This window comes from Ranitomeya imitator, chromosome 10 (genome assembly GCF_032444005.1).
Source record: "Ranitomeya imitator isolate aRanImi1 chromosome 10, aRanImi1.pri, whole genome shotgun sequence".
In the NCBI taxonomy this organism is placed as follows: Eukaryota; Metazoa; Chordata; class Amphibia; order Anura; family Dendrobatidae; genus Ranitomeya; species Ranitomeya imitator.
The window spans coordinates 149,981,286-150,005,577 of NC_091291.1; the positions used below are offsets into that span (position 1 = coordinate 149,981,286).

At 45.4% G+C, this 24,292-nt stretch overlaps 2 protein-coding genes across 4 annotated transcripts in view; one reads left to right on the forward strand and one right to left on the reverse strand.

Annotated features, from left to right (window-relative positions):
• NTM (neurotrimin) overlaps positions 1–24,292 on the forward strand; it is a 1,102,415-nt gene that overhangs the window by 969,893 nt on the left and 108,230 nt on the right. The window contains exon 8 of one of the 2 annotated variants that reach the window (XM_069740770.1): positions 22,015–22,594. The exons of the other annotated variant lie outside the window; for it this stretch is intronic. Coding sequence (XP_069596871.1) covers positions 22,015–22,022 — 8 coding nt within the window. The 3' untranslated portion in view covers positions 22,023–22,594. Of the gene's footprint in view, positions 1–22,014; positions 22,595–24,292 lie in introns of those variants that run through there. 2 annotated transcript variants of the gene reach the window in all.
• The window catches only part of LOC138650901 (opioid-binding protein/cell adhesion molecule homolog), a 186,104-nt gene that overhangs the window by 83,088 nt on the left and 78,724 nt on the right, over positions 1–24,292 (reverse strand). The gene's annotated exons all lie outside the window — the stretch shown is intronic.

The window sequence follows — 24,292 nt, forward strand, 5'->3', positions numbered from 1 at the left end:
ATGAAACGGCAGTGGAGGTGCCTGAACTATGACCAGCATATGTGGCCCCTCTATGGTGACTTGCCATTTACGTGGTCTCCAGGTTGGTTACACAAAGTCCTGCTGGTTTTTGTGTGAGTGGGATAGTTGTGCACGGGAATATCACAATAAGAGATCGGCCTCTCCAACATTCACTTCAGCCAGGGAGTAAAATGGTCCTGCATCCAGCACTTGTTGACCCACAGAACATTTTGCTATCACCATTGCAGATCTAGTTGGATCTAATGAAAAACTTTGTAGAGACAATGGATAAAAATACAAAAGCATCAAATATCTCATTGATAAATGCCCAAGGCTGAATGAAGCAAAGATGAGGGAAGGCATCTTCACTGGACCTCAGATCAGTAAGCTTCTTCAAGAAGAGGAGTTTCTCCATTTGTTGCAGGAAAAGAAAAAGCTGCATCGGTTGCATTCACATTGGTGGGAACTCAAGAGCAGATAACTATGAAGAGTTGGTAGAAAATCTCCTAAAAACATAGAAGGATCTTGGTTGTAACATGTCCTTTAAGATTAATTTCTCACAGTCGCATCTAGACTTTTTTCCGCCAAATTGCGGAGCAGCAAGCAACGAATACGGTGAAAGATTTCAGCAAGATATTGTGGATATGGAGAAAAAAATATCAAGGAGAATGGAATCCATCACTGCTTGTAGATTACTGTGGGCAATTGTAAGAGATGATCCGACGCAGAAGTACAAGAGACAAGCAAAAGAGTCGTCACTGAATGCGGAGCCAATGTAGAACAATTGCTGTAACTTTATTCACAATCGTGTTCAGACGTTTTACTTAATGGAACTGTTGTAAGTTCACTCTAAATATCAGAAAATTGTCAAACTAGATTTACAAAAATAATGTTCCAAAGCACTGAAACTTTTATGCAATAATTATATGTAACATCGAACAAAGTCCAGCTCACCATGGTCGACATCCTTGGAGACTCGGAGCACGGAACCGCTGTGTCAGGGCATGGAAAATCAAGGAAGAAATGAGGAATCCAGCTCAACGAGGTAGTGAAAAAAACGTAATCATGATTAACCCCTTCATGACCGGGGGATTTTTTCGTTTTTCCGTGTTCGTTTTTCGCTCCCCTCCTTCCCAGAGCCATAACTTTTTTATTTTTCCGTCAATTTGGCCATGTGAGGGCTTATTTTTTGCGGGACGAGTTGTACTTTTGAACGACATCATTGGTTTTAGCATGTCGTGTACTAGAAAACGGGAAAAAAATTCCAAGTGCGGTGAAATTGCAAAAAAAGTGCAATCCCACATTGGTTTTTTGTTTGGCTTTTTTGCTAGGTTCACTAAATGCTAAAAATGACCTGCCATTATGATTCTCCAGGTCAGTACGAGTTCATAGACACCAAACATGACTAGGTTATTTTTTATCTAAGTGGTGAAAAAAAATTCCAAACTTTGCTAAAAAAAAAAAAATTGCGCCATTTTCCGATACTCGTAGCGTCTCCATTTTTTGTGCTCTGAGGTCGGTTGAGGGCTTATTTTTTGCGTGCCGAGATGACGTTTTTAATGATAGCATTTCGGTGCAGATACGTTCTTTTGATCGCCCGTTATTGCATTTTAATGCAATGTCGCGGCGACCAAAAAAACGTAATTCTGGCGTTTCGAGTTTTTTTCCCGCTACGCTGTTTAGCGATCAGGTTAATACTTTTTTTTATTTGATAGATCGGGCGATTCTGAGCGCGGCGATACCAAATATGCGTAGATTTGATATTTTTTTTATTGATTTATTTTGATTGGGGCGAAAGGGGGGTGATTTAAACTTTTATGTTTTTTTTATTTTTTTCACATTTTTTAAAACTTTTTTTTTTAACTTTTGCCATGCTTCAATAGCCTCCATGGGAGGCTAGAAGCAGGCACAGCACGATCGGCTCTGCTACATAGCAGCGATCTGCTGATCGCTGCTATGTAGCAGAAATGCAGGTGTGCTGTGAGCGCCGACCACAAGGTGGCGCTCACAGCGACGGGCAATCAGTAACCATAGAGGTCTCAAGGACCTCTATGGTTACAATATACAAGCATCGCCGACCCCCGATCATGTGACGGGGGTCGGCGATGACGTCATTTCCGGCCGCCCGGCCGGAAGCGGTAGTTAAATGCCGCTGTCTGCGTTTGACAGCGGCATTTAACTAGTTAATAGGTGCAGGCAGATCGCGATTCTGCCCGCGCCTATTACGGGCACATGTCAGCTGTTCAAAACAGCTGACATGTCCCGGCTTTGGTGCGGGCTCACCGCGGAGTCCTGCATCAAAGCAGGGGAGCCGGCATCGGACGGTATAGTACGTCCGATGCCGGTAAGGGGTTAAGGGTGCTTGGTCACCAGAAACGCGTCGATATCGCATTTTATCCTTTGTAATTGCTGATGTTTTTATCCTCCACTGAATATATTTTCAAGTGCATAAAGAAGTTTTTTTCACTACCTCGTTGAGCTGGATTCCTCATTTCTTCCTTAATTATATGTAGCAGTAAACCAAACATCTTTGAGATCAGAAACAACTAAATATTTTCATTGTCTGATTTGAATTCAGGAGTCAAAATCATTAAGAAATGGCCGATTTCATAACGGAACCTGACAATGTCTGGAGATATGTAAAACAGGGAAATGTGATGCTACTTAGGATGGACCGAAGTGTGTTTAAGCCAAAGTGTGTGCGCGCATGTGTATATATATATTTACAGTACAGACCAAAAGTTTGGACACACCTCATTTAAAGATTTTTTTTTCATGACTATGATAAATGTACATTCCCACTGAAGGCATCAAAACTATGAATTATCACATGTGGAATTATATACTTAACAAAAAAGTGTGAAACAACTGAGATTATGTCTTATATTCCAGGTTCTTCAAAGTAGCCACCTTTTGCTTTGATGACTGCTTTGCACACTCTTGGCATTCTCTTGATGAGCTTCAAGAGGTAGTCACCGGAAATGGTTTTCACTTCACAGGTGTGCCCTGTCAGGGTTAATAAGTGGGATTTCTTGCCTTATAAATGGGGTTGGGACCATCAGTTGTGTTGTGCAAAAGTCTGGTGGATACACAGCTGATAGTCCTACTGAATAGACTGTTAGCTGCTTTTTTCTTGCCATAATACAAATTCTAAGTAAAGAACAACGAGTGGCCATCATTACTTTAAGAAATGAAGGTCAGTCAGTCCGAAAAATTGGGCAAACTTTGAAAGTCTCCCAAGTGCAGTTGCAAAAACCATCAAGCGCTACAAAGAAACTGGCTCACATGAGGACCGCCCCAGGAAAGGAAGACCAAGAGTCAGCTCTGCTTCTGAGGATAAGTTTATCCGAGTCACCAGCCTCAGAAATCGCAGGTTAACAGCAGCTCAGATTAGAGACCAGGTCAATGCCACACAGAGTTCTAGCAGCAGAGACATCTCTACAACAACTGTTAAGAGGAGACTTTGTGCAGCAGGCCTTCATGGTAAAATAGCTGCTAGGAAACCACTGCTAAGGACGGGCAACAAGCAGAAGAGACTTGTTTGGGATAAAGAACACAAGGAATGGACATTAGACCAGTGGAAATCTGTGCTTTGGTCTGATGAGTCCAAATTTGAGATCTTTGGTTCCAACCACCGTGTCTTTGTGCGACTCAGAAAAGGTGAACGGATGGACTCTACATGCCTGGTTCCCACCGTGAAGCATGGAGGAGGAGGTGTGATGTGTTGGGGGGCTTTGCTGGTGACACTGCTGGGGATTTATTCAAAATTGAAGGCATACTGAACCAGCATGGCTACCACAGCATCTTGCAGCGGCATGCTATTCCATCCGGTTTGCGTTTAGTTGGACCATCATTTATTTTTCAACAGGACAATGACCCCAAACACACCTCCAGGCTGTGTAAGCGCTATTTGACCAAGATGGAGAGTGATGGGTGCTACGCCAGATGACCTGGCCTCCACAGTCACCAGACCTGAACCCAATCGAGATGGTTTTGGGTGAGCTGGACCGCAGAGTGAAGGCAAAAGGGCCAACAATTGCTAAGCATCTCTGGGAACTCCTTCAAGATTGTTGGAAGACCATTCCCGGTGACTACCTCTTGAAGCTCATCAAGAGAATGCCAAGAGTGTGCAAAGCAGTCATCAAAGCAAAAGGTGGCTACTTTGAAGAACCTAGAATATAAGACATAATTTCAGTTGTTTCACACTTTTTTGTCAAGTACCGTATATACTTGAGTATAAGCCGAGATTTTAAGCCCAAATTTTTGGGCTGAAAGTGCCCCTCTCTGCTTATACTCGAGTCACGGTAGCGGTGGGGTCGGCGGGTGAGGGGGAGAGGGCGCTGAGGCATACTTAACTAGTCCCAGCGATCCTGGCGCTCCCCCTGCCGTCCCACGGTCTTCGGTGCTGCAGTTCTTCCTCTATCAGCGGTCACGTGGGACCGCTCATTAGAGAAATGAATAGGCGGCTCCACCTCCCATAGGGGTGGAGCCGCCTATTCATTTCTCTAATCAGCGGTAACGGTGACCGCTGATAGAGGAAGAAGCTGCGGCACCGAAGACAGCTGTCCGGGGGAAGGAGCCGGACGCCAGGACCAGGTAAGTATCGCATAGTCACCTGTCCACGTTCCAGCCGCCGGGCGCCGCTCCATCTTCCCGGCGTCGCTCCATCTTCCCGGCGTCTCTGCGCTCTGACTGTTCAGGTCAGAGGGCGCGATGACGCATATAGTGTGCGCGGCGCCCTCTGCCTGATCAGTCAGAGCGGAGACGCCGGGACGAGACGCCGGGAGCTGCAAGCAAGAGAGGTGAGTATGTGTTTTGTTTTGTTTTTTATGAACGGTGCAAGAGCACTATATGGGGCAGAGCTTTCTATGGGGCAATATGAACGGTGCAGAGCACTATATGGGGCAGAGCTTTCTATGGGGCAATATGAACGGTGCAGAGCACTATATGGGGCAGAGCTTTCTATGGGGCAATATGAACGGTGCAAGAGCACTATATGGGGCAGAGCTTTCTATGGGGCAATATGAACGGTGCAAGAGCACTCTTCAGCTCCAAGGACGTCCACCCATTTCTTCTGATACATGTTGGCACCAATGACACGGCAAGGAAGGACCTACCGACAATCTGCAAAGACTTTGAAGAGTTGGGGAAGAAAGTAAAGGAACTGGATGCACAGGTAGTTTTTTCTTCTATCCTTCCAGTAGACGGGCATGGCACCAGGAGATGGAACAGGATCCTTGATGCGAACAACTGGCTAAAACGATGGTGCAGACAACAAGGATTCGGATTCCTGGACCACGGTGTGAATTACTGGTACGATGGACTCCTCGCCAGAGACGGACTACACCTCAACAAACCTGGGAAACACACATTCGCCAGAAGACTCGCTACACTCATCAGGAGAGCGTTAAACTAGAAGAAGAGGGGACGGGAAGAAAAACATTAGACTTGAACAAAGAAGACCCAGGAAAACATACTCAGAAGGGAGGTAGGAACATTTCTAAAACAATCCACAGCGAGGAGATTGGAACAAAACAAAATCCTCTAAACTGCATGCTCGCAAACGCCAGAAGCCTGACAAACAAGATGGAAGAACTAGAAGCAGAAATATCTACAGGTAACTTTGACATAGTGGGAATAACCGAGACATGGTTAGATGAAAGCTATGACTGGGCAGTTAACTTACAGGGTTACAGTCTGTTTAGAAAGGATCGTAAAAATCGGAGAGGAGGAGGGGTTTGTCTCTATGTAAAGTCTTGTCTAAAGTCCACTTTAAGGGAGGATATTAGCGAAGGGAATGAGGATGTCGAGTCCATATGGGTCGAAATTCATGGAGGGAAAAATGGTAACAAAATTCTCATTGGGGTCTGTTACAAACCCCCAAATATAGCAGAAACCATGGAAAGTCTACTTCTAAAGCAGATAGATGAAGCTGCAACCCATAATGAGGTCCTGGTTATGGGGGACTTTAACTACCCAGATATTAACTGGGAAACAGAAACCTGTGAAACCCATAAAGGCAACAGGTTTCTGCTAATAACCAAGAAAAATTATCTTTCACAATTGGTGCAGAATCCAACCAGAGGAGCAGCACTTTTAGACCTAATACTATCTAATAGACCTGACAGGATAACAAATCTGCAGGTGGTCGGGCATCTAGGAAATAGCGACCACAATATTGTACAGTTTCACCTGTCTTTCACTAGGGGGACTTGTCAGGGAGTCACAAAAACACTGAACTTTAGGAAGGCAAAGTTTGACCAGCTTAGAGATGCCCTTAATCTGGTAGACTGGGACAATATCCTCAGAAATAAGAATACAGATAATAAATGGGAAATGTTTAAGAACATCCTAAATAGGCAGTGTAAGCGGTTTATACCTTGTGGGAATAAAAGGACTAGAAATAGGAAAAACCCAATGTGGCTAAACAAAGAAGTAAGACAGGCAATTAACAGTAAAAAGAAAGCATTTGCACTACTAAAGCAGGATGGCACCATTGAAGCTCTAAAAAACTATAGGGAGAAAAATACTTTATCTAAAAAACTAATTAAAGCTGCCAAAAAGGAAACAGAGAAGCACATTGCTAAGGAGAGTAAAACTAATCCCAAACTGTTCTTCAACTATATCAATAGTAAAAGAATAAAAACTGAAAATGTAGGCCCCTTAAAAAATAGTGAGGAAAGAATGGTTGTAGATGACGAGGAAAAAGCTAACATATTAAACACCTTCTTCTCCACGGTATTCACGGTGGAAAATGAAATGCTAGGTGAAATCCCAAGAAACAATGAAAACCCGATATTAAGGGTCACCAATCTAACCCAAGAAGAGGTGCGAAACCGGCTAAATAAGATTAAAATAGATAAATCTCCGGGTCCGGATGGCATACACCCACGAGTACTAAGAGAACTAAGTAATGTAATAGATAAACCATTATTTCTTATTTTTAGGGACTCTATAGCGACAGGGTCTGTTCCGCAGGACTGGCGCATAGCAAATGTGGTGCCAATATTCAAAAAGGGCTCTAAAAGTGAACCTGGAAATTATAGGCCAGTAAGTCTAACCTCTATTGTTGGTAAAATATTTGAAGGGTTTCTGAGGGATGTTATTCTGGATTATCTCAATGAGAATAACTGTTTAACTCCATATCAGCATGGGTTTATGAGAAATCGCTCCTGTCAAACCAATCTAATCAGTTTGTATGAAGAGGTAAGCTATAGGCTGGACCACGGTGAGTCATTGGACGTGGTATATCTCGATTTTTCCAAAGCGTTTGATACCGTGCCGCACAAGAGGTTGGTACACAAAATGAGAATGCTTGGTCTGGGGGAAAATGTGTGTAAATGGGTTAGTAACTGGCTTAGTGATAGAAAGCAGAGGGTGGTTATAAATGGTATAGTCTCTAACTGGGTCGCTGTGACCAGTGGGGTACCGCAGGGGTCGGTATTGGGACCTGTTCTCTTCAACATATTCATTAATGATCTGGTAGAAGGTTTACACAGTAAAATATCGATATTTGCAGATGATACAAAACTATGTAAAGCAGTTAATACAAGAGAAGATAGTATTCTGCTACAGATGGATCTGGATAAGTTGGAAACTTGGGCTGAAAGGTGGCAGATGAGGTTTAACAATGATAAATGTAAGGTTATACACATGGGAAGAAGGAATCAATATCACCATTACACACTGAATGGGAAACCACTGGGTAAATCTGACAGGGAGAAGGACTTGGGGATCCTAGTTAATGATAAACTTACCTGGAGCAGCCAGTGCCAGGCAGCAGCTGCCAAGGCAAACAGGATCATGGGGTGCATTAAAAGAGGTCTGGATACACATGATGAGAGCATTATACTGCCTCTGTACAAATCCCTAGTTAGACCGCACATGGAGTACTGTGTCCAGTTTTGGGCACCGGTGCTCAGGAAGGATATAATGGAACTAGAGAGAGTACAAAGGAGGGCAACAAAATTAATAAAGGGGATGGGAGAACTACAATACCCAGATAGATTAGCGAAATTAGGATTATTTAGTCTAGAAAAAAGACGACTGAGGGGCGATCTAATAACCATGTATAAGTATATAAGGGGACAATACAAATATCTCACTGAGGATCTGTTTATACCAAGGAAGGTGACGGGCACAAGGGGGCATTCTTTGCGTCTGGAGGAGAGAAGGTTTTTCCACCAACATAGAAGAGGATTCTTTACTGTTAGGGCAGTGAGAATCTGGAATTGCTTGCCTGAGGAGGTGGTGATGGCGAACTCAGTCGAGGGGTTCAAGAGAGGCCTGGATGTCTTCCTGGAGCAGAACAATTTTTTGTATTTTGTATATGGGGCAGAGCTTTCTATGGGGCAATATGAACGGTGCAAGAGCACTATATGGGGCAGAGCTTTCTATGGGGCAATATGAACGGTGCAAGAGCACTATATGCGGCACAGCTATAGGGCAATAATGAACGGTGCAGAGCACTATATGGCACAGCTATGGGGAAATAATGATCTATTTTTATTATTGAAATTCACCGGTAGCTGCTGCATTTCCACCCTAGGCTTATACTCGAGTCAATAAGTTTTCCCAATTTTTTGTGGCAAAATTATGGGGGTCGGCTTATACTCGGGTCGGCTTATACTCGAGTATATACGGTATATAATTCCACATTTGTTAATTCATAGTTTTGATGCCTTCAGTGTGAATTTACAATTTTCATAGTCATGAAAATACAGAAAAATCTTTAAATGAGAAGGTGTGTCCAAACTTTTGGTCTGTACTGTGTATATATATATATATATATATATATATATATATATATATATATATATATATATATATATATATATATATATATCTCTATCTATCTATCTATAGAGTTAGGTTCCTTTATATTTGGACAAAGACCACGTATGTATGTGTGCCTATGCGGCGTCAATAGTAAAAACATCTAATGTTAAAAATAATAAAATAACAAATCATTATATACTTACCTTTCGCGACGCTCCGGTGACCTCCGGCAGGTTCCGGTGCCAAGAATGGTATGGGAGAAGAACCTGCCATGACGTCACAGTCATGTGACCAAACTACAAGGGGCCCTCGGAAGGTGAGTATATGTTTATTTTTTAACCTGTAACATACGTGGCTAGGCAATATTCTACGTGGCTGGGCAATATAGTAACATAGTAACATAACATAGTAACCTAGTAAGGCCGAAAAAAGACATTTGTCCATCCAGTTCAGCCTATATTCCATCATAATAAATCCCCAGATCTACGTCCTTCTACAGAACCTAATTGTATGATACAATATTGTTCTGCTCCAGGAAGACATCCAGGCCTCTCTTGAACCCCTCGACTGAGTTCGCCATCACCACCTCCTCAGGCAAGCAATTCCAGATTCTCACTGCCCTAACAGTAAAGAATCCTCTTCTATGTTGGTGGAAAAACCTTCTCTCCTCCAGACGCAAAGAATGCCCTCTTGTGCCCGTCACCTTCCTTGGTATAAACAGATCCTCAGCGAGATATTTGTATTGTCCCCTTATATACTTATACATGGTTATTAGATCGCCCCTCAGTCGTCTTTTTTCTAGACTAAATAATCCTAATTTCGCTAATCTATCTGGGTATTGTAGTTCTCCCATCCCCTTTATTAATTTTGTCGCCCTCCTTTGTACTCTCTCTAGTTCCATTATATCCTTCCTGAGCACCGGTGCCCAAAACTGGACACAGTACTCCATGTGCGGTCTAACTAGGGATTTGTACAGAGGCAGTATAATGCTCTCATCATGTGTATCCAGACCTCTTTTAATGCACCCCATGATCCTGTTTGCCTTGGCAGCTGCTGCCTGGCACTGGCTGCTCCAGGTAAGTTTATCATTAACTAGGATCCCCAAGTCCTTTTCCCTGTCAAAATATACTACGTGGCTCTGCTATATACTACGTGGCTGGGCAATATACTATGTGGACATGCATATTTTAGAATACCCGATCCGTTAGAATCGGGCCACCATCTAGTATATATATACAGTATATATTTGGACAGAGACAACATTTTGCTAATTTTGGTTATAGACATTACCACAATGAATTTTAAACAAAACAATTCAGATGTAGTTCAAGTTCAGCTTTCATTTGAGGGTATTCACATTAAAATTGGATGAAGGGTTTAGGCGTTTCAGCTCATTAACATGCGCCACCCTGTTTTTAAAGGGCCCAAAAGTAATTGGACAGTTGACTCCAAGGCTATTTCATGGACAGGTGTGGGCAATCCCTTCGTTATGTCATTCTCAATTAAGCAGATAAAAGGTCTGGAGTTGATTTGAGGTGCGGTGCTGCATTTGGAAGGTTTTGCTGTGAAGTAAACATGCGGTAAAGGATCTCTCCATGCAGGTGAAACAAGCCATCCTTAAGCTGCGAAAACAGAAAAAACCCATCCGAGAAACTGCTACAATATTAGGAGTGGCAAAATCTACAGTTTGATACATCCTGAGAAAGAAAGAAAGCTCTGGGGAACTCATCAATGCAAAAAGACCTGGCGCCCACGGAAGACAACAGTGGTGGATGATCGCAGAATAATCTCCATGGTGAAGAGAAACCCCTTCACAACAGCCGACCAAGTGACCAACACTCTCCAGGAGGTCGGCGTATCAATATCCAAATCTACCATAAAGAGAAGACTGCATGAAAGTAACTACAGAGGGTTCACTGCACGGTGCAGCCACTCATAAGCATCAAGAAGAAAAAGGCTAAAAAACATCTAAAAAAGCCAGCACAGTTCTGGAAGAACATTCTATAGACAGATGGAACCAAGATCAACCTCTACCAGAATGATGGAAAGAGAAAAGTATGGTGAAGGCGTGGTACAGCTCATGATCCAAAGCACCACATCATCTGTAACACCCGGCGGAGGCAGTGTGATGGTGCGGGCATGCATGAACCCGGCGGAGGCAGTGTGATGGCGCGGGCATGCATAAACACGGCGGAGGCAGTGTGATGGCGCGGGCATGCATAAACACGGCGGAGGCAGTGTGATGGCGCGGACATGCATAAACCCGGCGGAGGCAGTGTGATGGCGCGGGCATGCATGAACCCGGTGGAGGCAGTGTGATGGCGCGGGCATGCATAAACACGGCGGAGGCAGTGTGATGGCGCGGGCATGCATAAACACGGCGGAGGCAGTGTGATGGTGCGGGCATGCATAAACACGGCGGAGGCAGTGTGATGGCGCGGGCATGCATAAACACGGCGGAGGCAGTGTGATGGCGCGGACATGCATAAACCCGGCGGAGGCAGTGTGATGGCGCGGGCATGCATGAACCCGGCGGAGGCAGTGTGATGGCGCGGGCATGCATAAACACGGCGGAGGCAGTGTGATGGTGCGGGCATGCATAAACCCGGCGGAGGCAGTGTGATGGCGCGGGCATGCATAAACCCAGCGGAGGCAGTGTGATGGTGCGGGCATGCATAAACCCAGCGGAGGCAGTGTGATGGTGCGGGCATGCATAAACGCGGCGGAGGCAGTGTGATGGTGCGGGCATGCATAAACACGGCGGAGGCAGTGTGATGGTGCGGGCATGCATAAACACGGCGGAGGCAATGTGATGGCGCGGGCATGCATGAACCCGGCGGAGGCAGTGTGATGGTGCGGGCATGCATGAACCCGGCGGAGGCAGTGTGATGGTGCGGGCATGCATTAACCCGGCGGAGGCAGTGTGATGGCGCGGGCATGCATAAACACGGCGGAGGCAGTGTGATGGCGCGGGCATGCATAAACCCAGCGGAGGCAGTGTGATGGCGCGGGCATGCATAAACCCAGCGGAGGCAGTGTGATGGTGCGGGCATGCATAAACCCGGCGGAGGCAGTGTGATGGTGCGGGCATGCATAAACGCGGCAGAGGCAGTGTGATGGTGCGGGCATGCATAAACCCGGCGGAGGCAGTGTGATGGTGCGGGCATGCATAAACACGTCGGAGGCAATGTGATGGCGCGGGCATGCATAAACACGGCGGAGGCAGTGTGATGGCGCGGGCATGCATGGCGGCCAGTGGCACTGGGTCACTAGTGTTTATTGATGATGGGACACAGGACAGAAGCAGCCGAATGAATTCTGAGGTCTTCAGAGCCGCCATACTGTGTGCTCAGATCCAGCCAAATGCAGCAAAACTGATTGGTCGTCGTTTCGTACTACAGATGGACAATGACCCAAAACATAAAGCCAAAGCAACCCAGGAGTTTATTAAAGCAAAGAAGTGGAATATTCTGGAATGGCCAAGTCAGTCCCCTGATGTCAGCCCAACCGAGCAGCATTTCACTTGTTAAAGACTAAACGTCAGACAGAAAGGCCACAAACAAACAGCAACTGAAAACCACCGCAGTGAAGGCCGAGCATCAAAAAGGAGGAAACACAGCGTCTGGTGATGTCCATGACGTCAAGACTTCTGGGGGAAAATGTGTGTAAATGGGTTAGTAACTGGCTTAGTGATAGAAAGCAGAGGGTGGTTATAAATGGTATAGTCTCTAACTGGGTCGCTGTGACCAGTGGGGTACCGCAGGGGTCAGTATTGAGACCTGTTCTCTTCAACATATTCATTAATGATCTGGTAGAAGGTTTACACAGTAAAATATCGATATTTGCAGATGATACAAAACTATGTAAAGCAGTTAATACAAGAGAAGATAGTATTCTGCTACAGATGGATCTGGATAAGTTGGAAACTTGGGCTGAAAGGTGGCAGATGAGGTTTAACAATGATAAATGTAAGGTTATACACATGGGAAGAAGGAATCAATATCACCATTACACACTGAATGGGAAACCACTGGGTAAATCTGACAGGGAGAAGGACTTGGGGATCCTAGTTAATGATAAACTTACCTGGAGCAGCCAGTGCCAGGCAGCAGCTGCCAAGGCAAACAGGATCATGGGGTGCATTAAAAGAGGTCTGGATACACATGATGAGAGCATTATACTGCCTCTGTACAAATCCCTAGTTAGACCGCACATGGAGTACTGTGTCCAGTTTTGGACACCGGTGCTCAGGAAGGATATAATAGAACTAGAGAGAGTACAAAGGAGGGCGACAAAATTAATAAAGGGGATGGGAGAACTACAATACCCAGATAGATTAGCGAAATTAGGATTATTTAGTCTAGAAAAAAGACGACTGAGGGGCGATCTAATAACCATGTATAAGTATATAAGGGGACAATACAAATATCTCGCTGAGGATCTGTTTATACCAAGGAAGGTGACGGGCACAAGGGGGCATTCTTTGCGTCTGGAGGAGAGAAGGTTTTTCCACCAACATAGAAGAGGATTCTTTACTGTTAGGGCAGTGAGAATCTGGAATTGCTTGCCTGAGGAGGTGGTGATGGCGAACTCAGTCGAGGGGTTCAAGAGAGGCCTGGATGTCTTCCTGGAGCAGAACAATATTGTATCATACAATTATTAGGTTCTGTAGAAGGACGTAGATCTGGGGATTTATTATGATGGAATATAGGCTGAACTGGATGGACAAATGGCTTTTTTCGGCCTTACTAGGTTACTATGTTACTAAGACTTCAGGCAGTCATTGCCAACAAAGGGTGTTCAACCAAGCATTAGAAATGAACATTTTATTTAAAATTATTGAACCTGTCCAATTACTTTTGGTCCCTTTAAAAACAAGGTGGCACATGTTAAGGAGCTGCAACTCCTAAACCCTTCATCCAATTTTAATGTGGATACCCTCAAATGAAAGCTTAAAGTCTGAACTTTATCTGCATCTGAATTGTCTTGTTTAAAATTCATTGTGGAAATGTCTATAACCTAAATTAGAAAAATGTCTCTGTCCAAATATATATGGACCTAACTGTATGTATGTATGTATGTATGTATGTATGTATGTATGTATGTATGTATGTATACAGTTCCTGATCCTGGATGTGAGGGTGGACCTGCTCCTCAGTGCTCCCACTGGCTTCTGGCACTACAGATGAGGAGGTGAGGCCTGCTAGTAACAGCGGGCCCCTGATAAGGTGAGGAGATCAGGGGGCACGGCCAGCCCCCGCCAAGCCGCACTCCTCCTGTTCTCAGCCTGGATCCATGCCTGCGTATTTCACAGCTTCTTTATTTTAGTCAGAGCTCTCTACACTGCTGGACATGTCGTCAGGCTGCGAGCCAGTGCACAATGTGTACAGCGCCGGTTAGTGGAGCGCGGATCCCCTCTGCCTGACACGACTGGACCCCGATAGCCCTCCATGGGCAGCGATGCCCTCACCACCTCTCTCTAGCACCCACCGGGGGTTTCTGAGCGTCTTCTATTGGTTTCCGTATCCCTCTACATGTCCTCACATTCCCCACACTCAACTCTTAGCCTGATCTCTCATAAATCACCAAGTTTTCAATTTTCCACAAAAAGGTAAAAAAATGAATTTTTGTTCTACAGTGTGCGTAAAAGCTGCCGCACTGTGCCTCCAGGACACGCGCGTCTCCAATTCCTCCAGTCTCGGGTTCTTGAGCCAACATTTTCTATTATTCTACCATACAAGTTCCCTGACTAATTAAAGGGGTTGTCCACTTTTTTTTCCTCAAATGCATGCCCTCTATAGCCGCTGCAGCCACATTAGCTTTATTCTAACCGCTGCGTGGAGGACGTGACTGCGGCACCTACAGGTATGATGGCGCTCCTGTCCATAAGATGGCCGCTGGCACAGGAGCATGGGGCCAGACTGGGCCACGCTGTCCGCCTCTTAGGGTCTTGTTTTCTTTGTACAGATTACGGGTAACATTAAGGCTGTGTGCTAAAATTTCAGCAAGCTTTCTACATCTCTTGGTAGCAAAAACTCTGTGGAAAATCTGCAGCATTTTCTGCAGCGTATTTGCGGTGTTTCTTCCTGTGCATTCAAAGAGTCAAAAACGCACAAAGAACTGACATGCTGCAGATTTAAAGCCACAGAAAATCCTCAAAGCAAAAATACTGCTCATGTGCACAGCACTTCACAATTCTCATGGATGCTGATGGCATAAGGATTCCTTAGCTTCTTTGGGCAAATTCAGCACAGAAAAAAAACGCATAAAAAAGCAATGTGTGCACACAGCCTAACAGAGGAAAACCGCTGAAATTTTAATGGGTGTTGTAGTGAAATGTGTGTGTCTGTGTGTGTGTGTGTGTGTGTGTGTGTGTGCGTGTGTATATATATATATATATATATATATATATATATATATATATATATATATATATATATATACATACACACACAGTGAACTTATTGTGTGATAATAAGTTAACATCTGTCCTGAAGGCTGCAGGTCTCACCCAGGTGTTAATATGTATTTTCCTGAGATAGCAGACTTCTGTCTCCAATCTCGCCAGGGGGCCTAGCTAGGATCAAGAAAGAGGAAGCGCTTCACGCCGCCTAGCTCTTTGAAGAGAGATGTCAATTACAGCCTGACACTCAAGGACCTCCAACGTGGTAATTTCCGAAATACTGCCTGTACCACGTGCCACGCCAGAGAGGCAACGGGAGATTAGGGAGGTTAATAAGTGGCTCAAGAGTTGGTGTAGGAAGGAGGGGTTTGGGTTCCTGCAGAACTGGGCCAACTTCTCAGTTGGCTACAGGCTCTACGCTAGGGACGGGCTGCACCTCAATGGGGAAGGTGCAGCTGTGCTGGGGGAGAAAATGGCTAGAAGGTTGGAGGAGTGTCTAAACTAGGAATTGGGGGGGAGGGTATTCAATTTATAGGAGGGGAAGATGGTGCAGACAGAGACCTGGGCACAAATAAGGAAGTTGGGGGTGGCGGTGGCATGGGGGGTGGGGTTAGAACAGTTAATAATTTAAGAAACAATAGAGGTACAGAGAGGAACATCAAGTGCATGTATACTAATGCCAGAAGCCTCGCCAACAAAATGGACTAATTAGAATTAATGTTGTTGGAGCATAATGATAACATGGTGGGGATATCTGAGACGTGGCTGGATGAGAGCCATGACTGGGCTGTTAACTTGCAGGGCTATGGCCTGTTCAGAAATGACCGTACAGATAAGCGAGGGGGAGGGGTGTGACTATATGTAAAATCGTCCTTAAAACCCATCCGGCGTGATAATATAGGTGAATTTAATGAAAATGTAGAATCCCTGTGGGTGGAGATAAGGGGAGGGGGAAAAAATAATAAATTACTGATAGGGGTTTGTTATAAGTCTCCAAAAATAATGGAAGCAACAGAGAATATCCTCGTAAAGCAAATAGATGAAGCTGCGACTCAAGGAGAAGTCATTATTATGGGGGACTTCAACTACCCTGAAATAGATTGGGGAATAGAAACCTGCAGTTCCAGCCAAGGTAATCGGGGTCTGACAACTATGAGAGACAATTACCTTTCACAACTGGTTCAGGACCCAACAAGAAGGGGGCACTGCTAGACCTAATATTAACCAACAGGCCAGACCGCATAGCAAATATAAGGGTTGGGGGTCACTTGGGGAATAGTGATCACTTTAAAAAGATGTGTAATAGAGGGGTTACACGGACACTAAATTTCAGGAGGGCAAATTTCCAACGGATGAGAGAGGATCTTGGTGCAATTAACTGGGACGATATCCTGAGACACAAAAATACACAAAGAAAATGGGAGACGTTTATTAGCATCCTGGACAGGACCTGTGCACAGTATATACTGTATGGGAATAAACATACTAGAAATAGGAGGAAACCAATATGGCTAAATAGAGCTGTAAGGGGCGCAATAAGGGACAAAAAGAAAGAATATAGAGAATTAAAGGAAGTAGGTAGTGAGGAGGCATTAAATAAATACAAAAAATTAAATAAATTCTGTAAAAAGCAAATCAAGGCAGCAAAGATTGAGACAGAGAGACTCATTGCAAGAGAGAGAGTAAAAATAATCCCCAAATATTCTTTAACTACATAAATAATAAGAAACTAAAAAATGATAGTGTTGGCCCCTTATAAATGGTCTGGGTGAGATGGTGGATGAGGATGAGGAAAAAGCCAATATGCTAAATGACTTTTTTTCATCAGTATTTACACAAGAAGATCCCATGGCGACAAAATGTCTAGTGATAAAAATTCCCCATTAAATGTCACCTGCTTAACCCAGCAGGAAGTGCGGCGGCGTCTAAAAATCACTAAAATTGACAAATCTCCAGGCCCGGATGGGATACACCCTCGAGTACTGCAGGAATTAAGTACAGTCATTGATAGACCATTATTTTTAATCTTTAGAGACTCCATAATAACAGGGTCTGTACCACAGGACTGGCGTATAGCAAATGTGGTGCCAATATTCAAAAAGGGGACAAATACTGAACTCGGAAATTATAGGCCAGTAAGCTTAACCTCTACTGTGGGTAAAATCCTGGAGGGCATTCTAAGGGACGCTATACTGGAGTATCTGAAGAGGAAGAACCTCATGACCCAGTATCAGCACGGGTTTACTAGGGACCGTTCATGTCAGACTAATCTGATCAGTTTCTATGAAGAGGTAAGTTCCGGATTGGACCAAGGGAACACATTGGACGTAGTGTATATGGACTTTTCAAAAGCTTTTGATACGGTGCCACACAAAAGGTTGATACATAAAATGAGAATAATGGGGATAGGGGAAAATATGTGCAAGTGGGTTGAGAGCTGGCTCAGGGATAGGAAACAAAGGGTGGTTATTAATGGAGCACACTCGGACTGGGTCGCGGGTACCACAGGGGTCAGTATTGGGCCCTCTTCTTTTTAACATATTTATTAATGACCTTGTAGGGGGCATTCAGAGTAGAATTTCAATATTTGCAGATGACACTAAACTCTGCAGGGTAATCAATACAGAGGAGGACAATTTTATATTACAGGATGATTCATGTAAACTAGAAGCTTGGGCTGATAAATGGCAAATGAGCTTTAATGGGGATAAATGTAAGGTCATGCACTTGGGTAGAAGTAATAAGATGTATAATTATGTGCTTAATTCTAAAACTCTGGGCAAAACCGTCAATGAAAAAGACCTGGGTGTATGGGTGGATGACAAACTCATATTCAGTGGCCAGTGTCAGGCAGCTGCTACAAAGGCAAATAAAATAATGGGATGCATTAAAAGAGGCTTAGATGCTCATGAGGAGAATATAATTTTACCTCTATACAAGTCACTAGTTCGACCACACTTAGAATACTGTGCACAGTTCTGGTCTCCAGTGTATAAGAAAGACATCGCTGAACTGGAGCGGGTGCAGAGAAGAGCGACCAAGGTTATTAGAGGACTGGGGGGTCTGCAATACCAAGATAGGTTATTACACTTGGGGCTATTTAGTTTGGAAAAACGAAGGCTAAGGGGTGATCTTATGTTAATATACCGTATATACTCGAGTATAAGCCGACCCGAGTATAAGCCGACCCCCCTAATTTTGCCACAAAAAACTGGGAAAACTTATTGACTCGAGTATAAGCCTAGGGTGGAAATGCAGCATTTACCGGTGAATTTCAAAAATAAAAATAGATCATTATTTCCCCATAGCTGTGCCATATAGTGCTCTGCACCGTTCATATTTCCCCATAGGTGTGAACCATATAGTGCTCTGCACCGTTCATTGTGCCCCATAGATGTGCCATATACGGTGCTCTGCACCGTTCACTGTGCCCCATAGCTGTGCCATATACGGTGCTCTGCACCGTTCACTGTGCCCCATAGCTGTGCTGTGCCATATACGGTGCTCTGCACCGTTCACTGTGCCCCATAGCTGTGCTGTGCCATATACGGTGCTCTGCACCGTTCACTGTGCCCCATACATAGCTGTGCTGTGCCATATACGGTGCTCTGCACCGTTCACTGTGCCCCATACATAGCTGTGCTGTGCCATATACGGTGCTCTGCACCGTTCACTGTGCCCCATACATAGCTGTGCTGTGCCATATACGGTGCTCTGCACCGTTCACTGTGCCCCATACATAGCTGTGCCATATACGGTGCTCTGCACCGTTCACTGTGCCCCATACATAGCTGTGCTGTGCCATATACGGTGCTCTGCACCGTTCACTGTGCCCCATACATAGCTGTGCTGTGCCATATACGGTGCTCTGCACCGTTCACTGTGCCCCATACATAGCTGTGCCATATACGGTGCTCTGCACCGTTCACTGTGCCCCATACATAGCTGTGCTGTGCCATATACGGTGCTCTGCACCGTTCACTGTGCCCCATACATAGCTGTGCTGTGCCATATACGGTGCTCTGCACCGTTCACTGTGCCCCATACATAGCTGTGCTGTGCCATATACGGTGCTCTGCACCGTTCACTGTGCCCCATAGCTGTGCTGTGCCATATACGGTGCTCTGCACCGTTCACTGTGCCCCATAGCTGTGCTGTGCCATATACGGTGCTCTGCACCGTTCACTGTGCCCCCTAGCTGTGCCATATACGGTGCTCTGCACCGTTCACTGTGCCCCATAGATGTTCCACATAAATTTGTGCCGCCGCTGCCGCAATAAAGAAAAAAAAACACATACTCACCTCCCTTGATTGCAGCTCCCGGCGTCTCGTTCCGGCGCCTCCATCTTCCCGGCGTCTCTGCTCTGACTGATCAGGCAGAGGGCGCCGCGCACACTATATGCGTCATCGCGCCCTCTGACCTGAACAGTCAGAGAGCAGAGACGCCGGGAAGATGGAGGCGCCGGCCGGGAAGATGGATCGGCGCCCGGCGGCTGGAACGAGGACAGGTGACTATGCTATACTCACCTAGTCCTGGCGATCCTCGCGCTGTCCCCTCCTGTCTTCGGTGCCGCAGCTTCTTTCTCTATCAGCGGTCACCGGCACCGCTGATTAGAGAAATGAATAAGCGGCTCCGCCCCTATGGGAGGTGGAGCCGCTTATTCATTTCTGTAATGAGCGGTCCCACGTGACCGCTGAAGAGAGGAAGAAACTGCAGCGCCGAAGCCCGTGGGACGGCAGGGACAGCGCGAGGATCGCTGGGACTAGGTAAGTATACCCCAGTGCCCTCACCCCCTCACCTGCCGACCCCACCGCTACCGTGACTCGAGTATAAGCCGAGGGGGGCACTTTCAGCCCAAAAATTTGGGCTGAAAATCTCGGCTTATACTCGAGTATATACGGTATAAATATATGAGGGGACAGTACAAAGACCTTTCTGATGATCTTTATAATCATAGACCTGAGACAGAGACAAGGGGGCATCCTCTACGTCTGGAGGAAAGAAGGTTTAGGCATAATAACAGATGCGGGTTCTTTACTGTAAGAGCAGTGAGACTATGGAACTCTCTGCCGTATGATGTTGTAATGAGTGATTCATTACTTACATTTAAGAGGGGACTGGATAACTTTCTGGAAAAGTATAATGTTACAGGGTATATACACTAGATTCCTTGATAGGGCGTTGATCCAGGGAACTAGTCTGATTGCCGTATGTGGAGGAATTTTTTCCCCCAATGTGGAGCTTACTCTTTGCCACATGGGGTTTTTTGCCTTCCTCTGGATCAACATCTTAGGGCATGTTAGGTTAGGCTACGGGTTGAACTAGATGAACTTAGTCTTCCTTCAACCATAACTATGTTACTAGCTGTGGGAAGCTGTACCCAAAGGATCTCAGAAAAAATAATATATTCATTGGGGGCGTGGCCATGATCCAATCAAAAACAAGTAATTAGAATATGAACTTGAGGGGCTGGTCTAGAAATCTATAAATTTGGCTTGTATACATTCAAAATTGTTCACATGTGAGTGCAGCCTGGGAAGCTGATGTGATCCAGTCTATATTCATCCTACCCTCAGGGAGCAGAAGCAGACAACAAGTTAGGCTATGTGCACACGTTGCGGATTTCCTGTGGATCCGCGACGTTTTTTTACCGTGCAGAAACGCTGCAGATCCACAAGTGATTTACAGTACAATGTAAATCAATGAAAAAAAAAAAAGCTGTGCTAATGGTGCAGAAAATTCCGCGCGGAAACGCTGTGGATTAAAAGAAGTAGCATGTCACTTTTGTGCAGATCTACAGCGCTTTTGCATCTATTCCATTATAGAAATCCGCAGGGGTAAAAACGCAAGAAATCCGCACAAAAAATTCCACAGGCTAATCCGCAACGTGTGCACATAGCCTTAGCTATTTCTGTATGTTTTCTCCTGTTTATTTTATACTGTTTTGCATAGCTGTATGTCTTTACCATATTTTTATACATTTTTCTTTACTGTAAGCACTGAACCTTTTTGTATTAAAGCATAAAACTTTAACAGTTGAACCTTGTATGTTCTAAAGAATCCATAGCCTAAGGCAGTGTTCCCCAACTCCGGTCCTCAAGAGCCACCAACAGGTCATGTTTTCAGGATTTCCTTAGTATTCCACAGGTGATTGAATGCTTGCCTGTCCAGGTGATGTAATTATCACATGTGCAATACTAAGGAAACCCTGAAAACATGACCTGTTGGTGGCTCTTGAGGACTGGAGTTGGGGAACACTGGCCTAAGGTGTGTGAGCCTTGTGAGTGGTAGACCGTATTAGTAATATTTCTAGGACTCATCGCCCGTGTATTCGGTGAGTGGTGGCAGCGTGTATGAGCGGGTGTGTGGCCTGGGCCGGTGTGTGATTTATGCTCTCATTACAGCATAGGACAGAGGTTGAATGCTGGACAGAGTGGGGTGATAGATTAACCCTTGCAGGCACAACCCCAAGTCACGTGCTGAGAGCGGTCACGTGACAAATTAGTGACAGCACGGAGAGGGATCCATGACAGGTGTGTAAACTTATTATATACTATATGGTAAGCCTCTTTAGTATCCACCTTAATCATCAATACATGATGTGACGTCTATGTATACTGCTCTGCAGGGGAAGGGCTTGTGGGTAACTCCTCCCACTCATGGCACTGGAGCTTTTCACTTCCTTGTGTGGTAGTTTCCAGAGTCTCTTATACTTCTTGGGTGGAATTTCTCCCCCTTAGTACCTGGTAATATTGTACATACAGTACATTTAATGTGTGTATGATATGTACAACTTATAGAGTTTATGGTCCCCTTCTTTCCTGCCCCTTAGGAGCCTAAGCCTTCCATTCTGCTGAAAAGGAGAGTACTGATCAGCGGCTGCCCAGCGAGAGGACATCCATGTGGTCCAAATACATATTGTATCCTAAGAACAGTCTAATTGGCTGGACATCCATTCATCGGATCAGAACATTTCAGATCAGCGTTTCTAGTCATTTATTATTACCCCCGAGGAGCCCGGCTAGGAGGAATTTTCAGGAAGATGGCCGGTTTTCGTCTGGTAAAGTGTGCGGGCGCAGAGCTGCGTGTCTTACATCCTTCCCCGCTGGACTGGCCGACAGCCACTTCTTCACAGCCGGTTTGCACTCGGTGGTTTCCCCCACAGTTTTTCTCATTCATATAATCAGGGGCCCAATAACTTTCACCTCCGGTAGTGGATAAACCTCAGGCGCATGGAGGACGCTCATGAGCCCCATTTATTTTCAGAGAAACGTATACATTGCATACTTTAGTTTTATGTCACTAAGACCAAGGTAATGAAAAATTAAGCATGATGGCAGTTTTCTGAAGAGATGCCTGGTGCTGGAACCTTTCTCTCCTTGTAGAGGTCTCTTCCGTTGCCCTGACATGTTTGCATTCCCATTAAATAGAAATATTGGAGCATTTTTTCTGCCATTCCTCTATCTCCTCCTGGAAATGTATGAAGAGACATCAGAATATCGGTCAGGTTCTGCTTGTCTGGAGCAGAGAAGCTTACCGACATCTGTGTCACCTTGGCCGGCAGACATTCCCCATGAGTTCTGGTTCCCGGCAGTCTATTGCTGGCCGGTGTGAGCGCACACAGAAGGGATCCATATACCCGTGACTCCTCAAGCCTGCACAATGCCCCGACACTGCGAGAACCTGAAGGCCTCATCAATACCACACTTTATCCCTTAATGGCCCTTTCGAAATGTCATGTGTCAGAATCTCCCTGTGAACCGAGAACAGAGTGTCTGCGGGAACATGGCTCAGCTCTCACCACAATCTCCCCGTCGCTGGGGAAAACCACTCCTCTCACATTGGTCTCTGCAATATGGCATCCTCGCACCTGTTCCACTTCTCCCCAACAAGTGGCGACTCAATGGCACCTTTGCAGGGTGGCACCAGATGGAGGGAACAGTGTGACCTGTGACCAGGTCACATCATCTTGGACACGGTCAAGCAGATCTGTCACCAAATGTCAGGATACAATATTGCATAGATCTTTTTGACCTGGTGAGGCTGGTGTACTTACTGATAACCCACATCAAAATCGCTGCATAATCCTTAAATTATCCTGCCAGCAGGATTTCCAACCTCAAATTATTTATATGCGCTGTAGCTGTTTCAAATTAAAGCCAGCAATCCCTTTACATGGCCGGTCTGTCCCCAGTGCATGAAAAATCCCTGTTTGAGATGGAAGTGAGGCTGAAGTACTATGGTATGTCTGAGGCCTCTGTCACTCCAGCTCTACTCCCAGCACCTCCGCCCTCTTGCTTGATTCACGGCCAGTATGGAGTGTGACTTCAGGCAAAGGAACTGTGAAAGGTATAGATTGGCTGATCAGGAGCAGATTCCTGCGGCTGAGGATCAGATGTGGGCACTGCTCTCATCCTGGGGATCATTTTCAGACTTCTAGTATCTGTGAAGTTCCCCAAATCCAGCAGACAAGAGACGGACCCCGTTTGTATCCATCTTACGGATAATGGCCATGTACACTTCCACGCTCAGCTGCTGGTGACGAGGATTCGTCCGTAGCCCAATGGTCGGATGTGTCTGACTGGGGTCTTCAGTGTGTCATTGGCGCCATGGTGGGGAGCTCTGTTCTCGCCACTGTTATAATCTGTGGCCTTAGCACACAGATTGCGGCCAATGTTCAGAGGGCACATAAAAGTCCGGAGACTACATCCCTCAGAACATTTCGAGGCGGTTTTGGAATGTATTGGAGAAGATAAAGCATTTCATGCCTGTAAACAGCATCGAGCATGAAAGAAATCTTGGCCATCATGGAGTTAGGAGTCCACCATCAGACGGTATAGAAAGCATGCCCTATTCCCCTACCTGGCTGCTATATAAGTGCAGTCATGCCACGGTACTGTAGGAATATTCGCTCCCTGCTCTTCTCCGGTACAACACCACAGATCACTGCCTGCAGTATATGATGATGGAACAACCAGAACATTGAGGCTCCCTCAAGAATGGCCACAATGGGCCGATTTATACAATAATTTCTCTTGCCAACATGAGACCTGTCTGAACACCTCCCAGCCTCACCTGTCGTTCCTCCAATTATAGACCTCATCTTACAC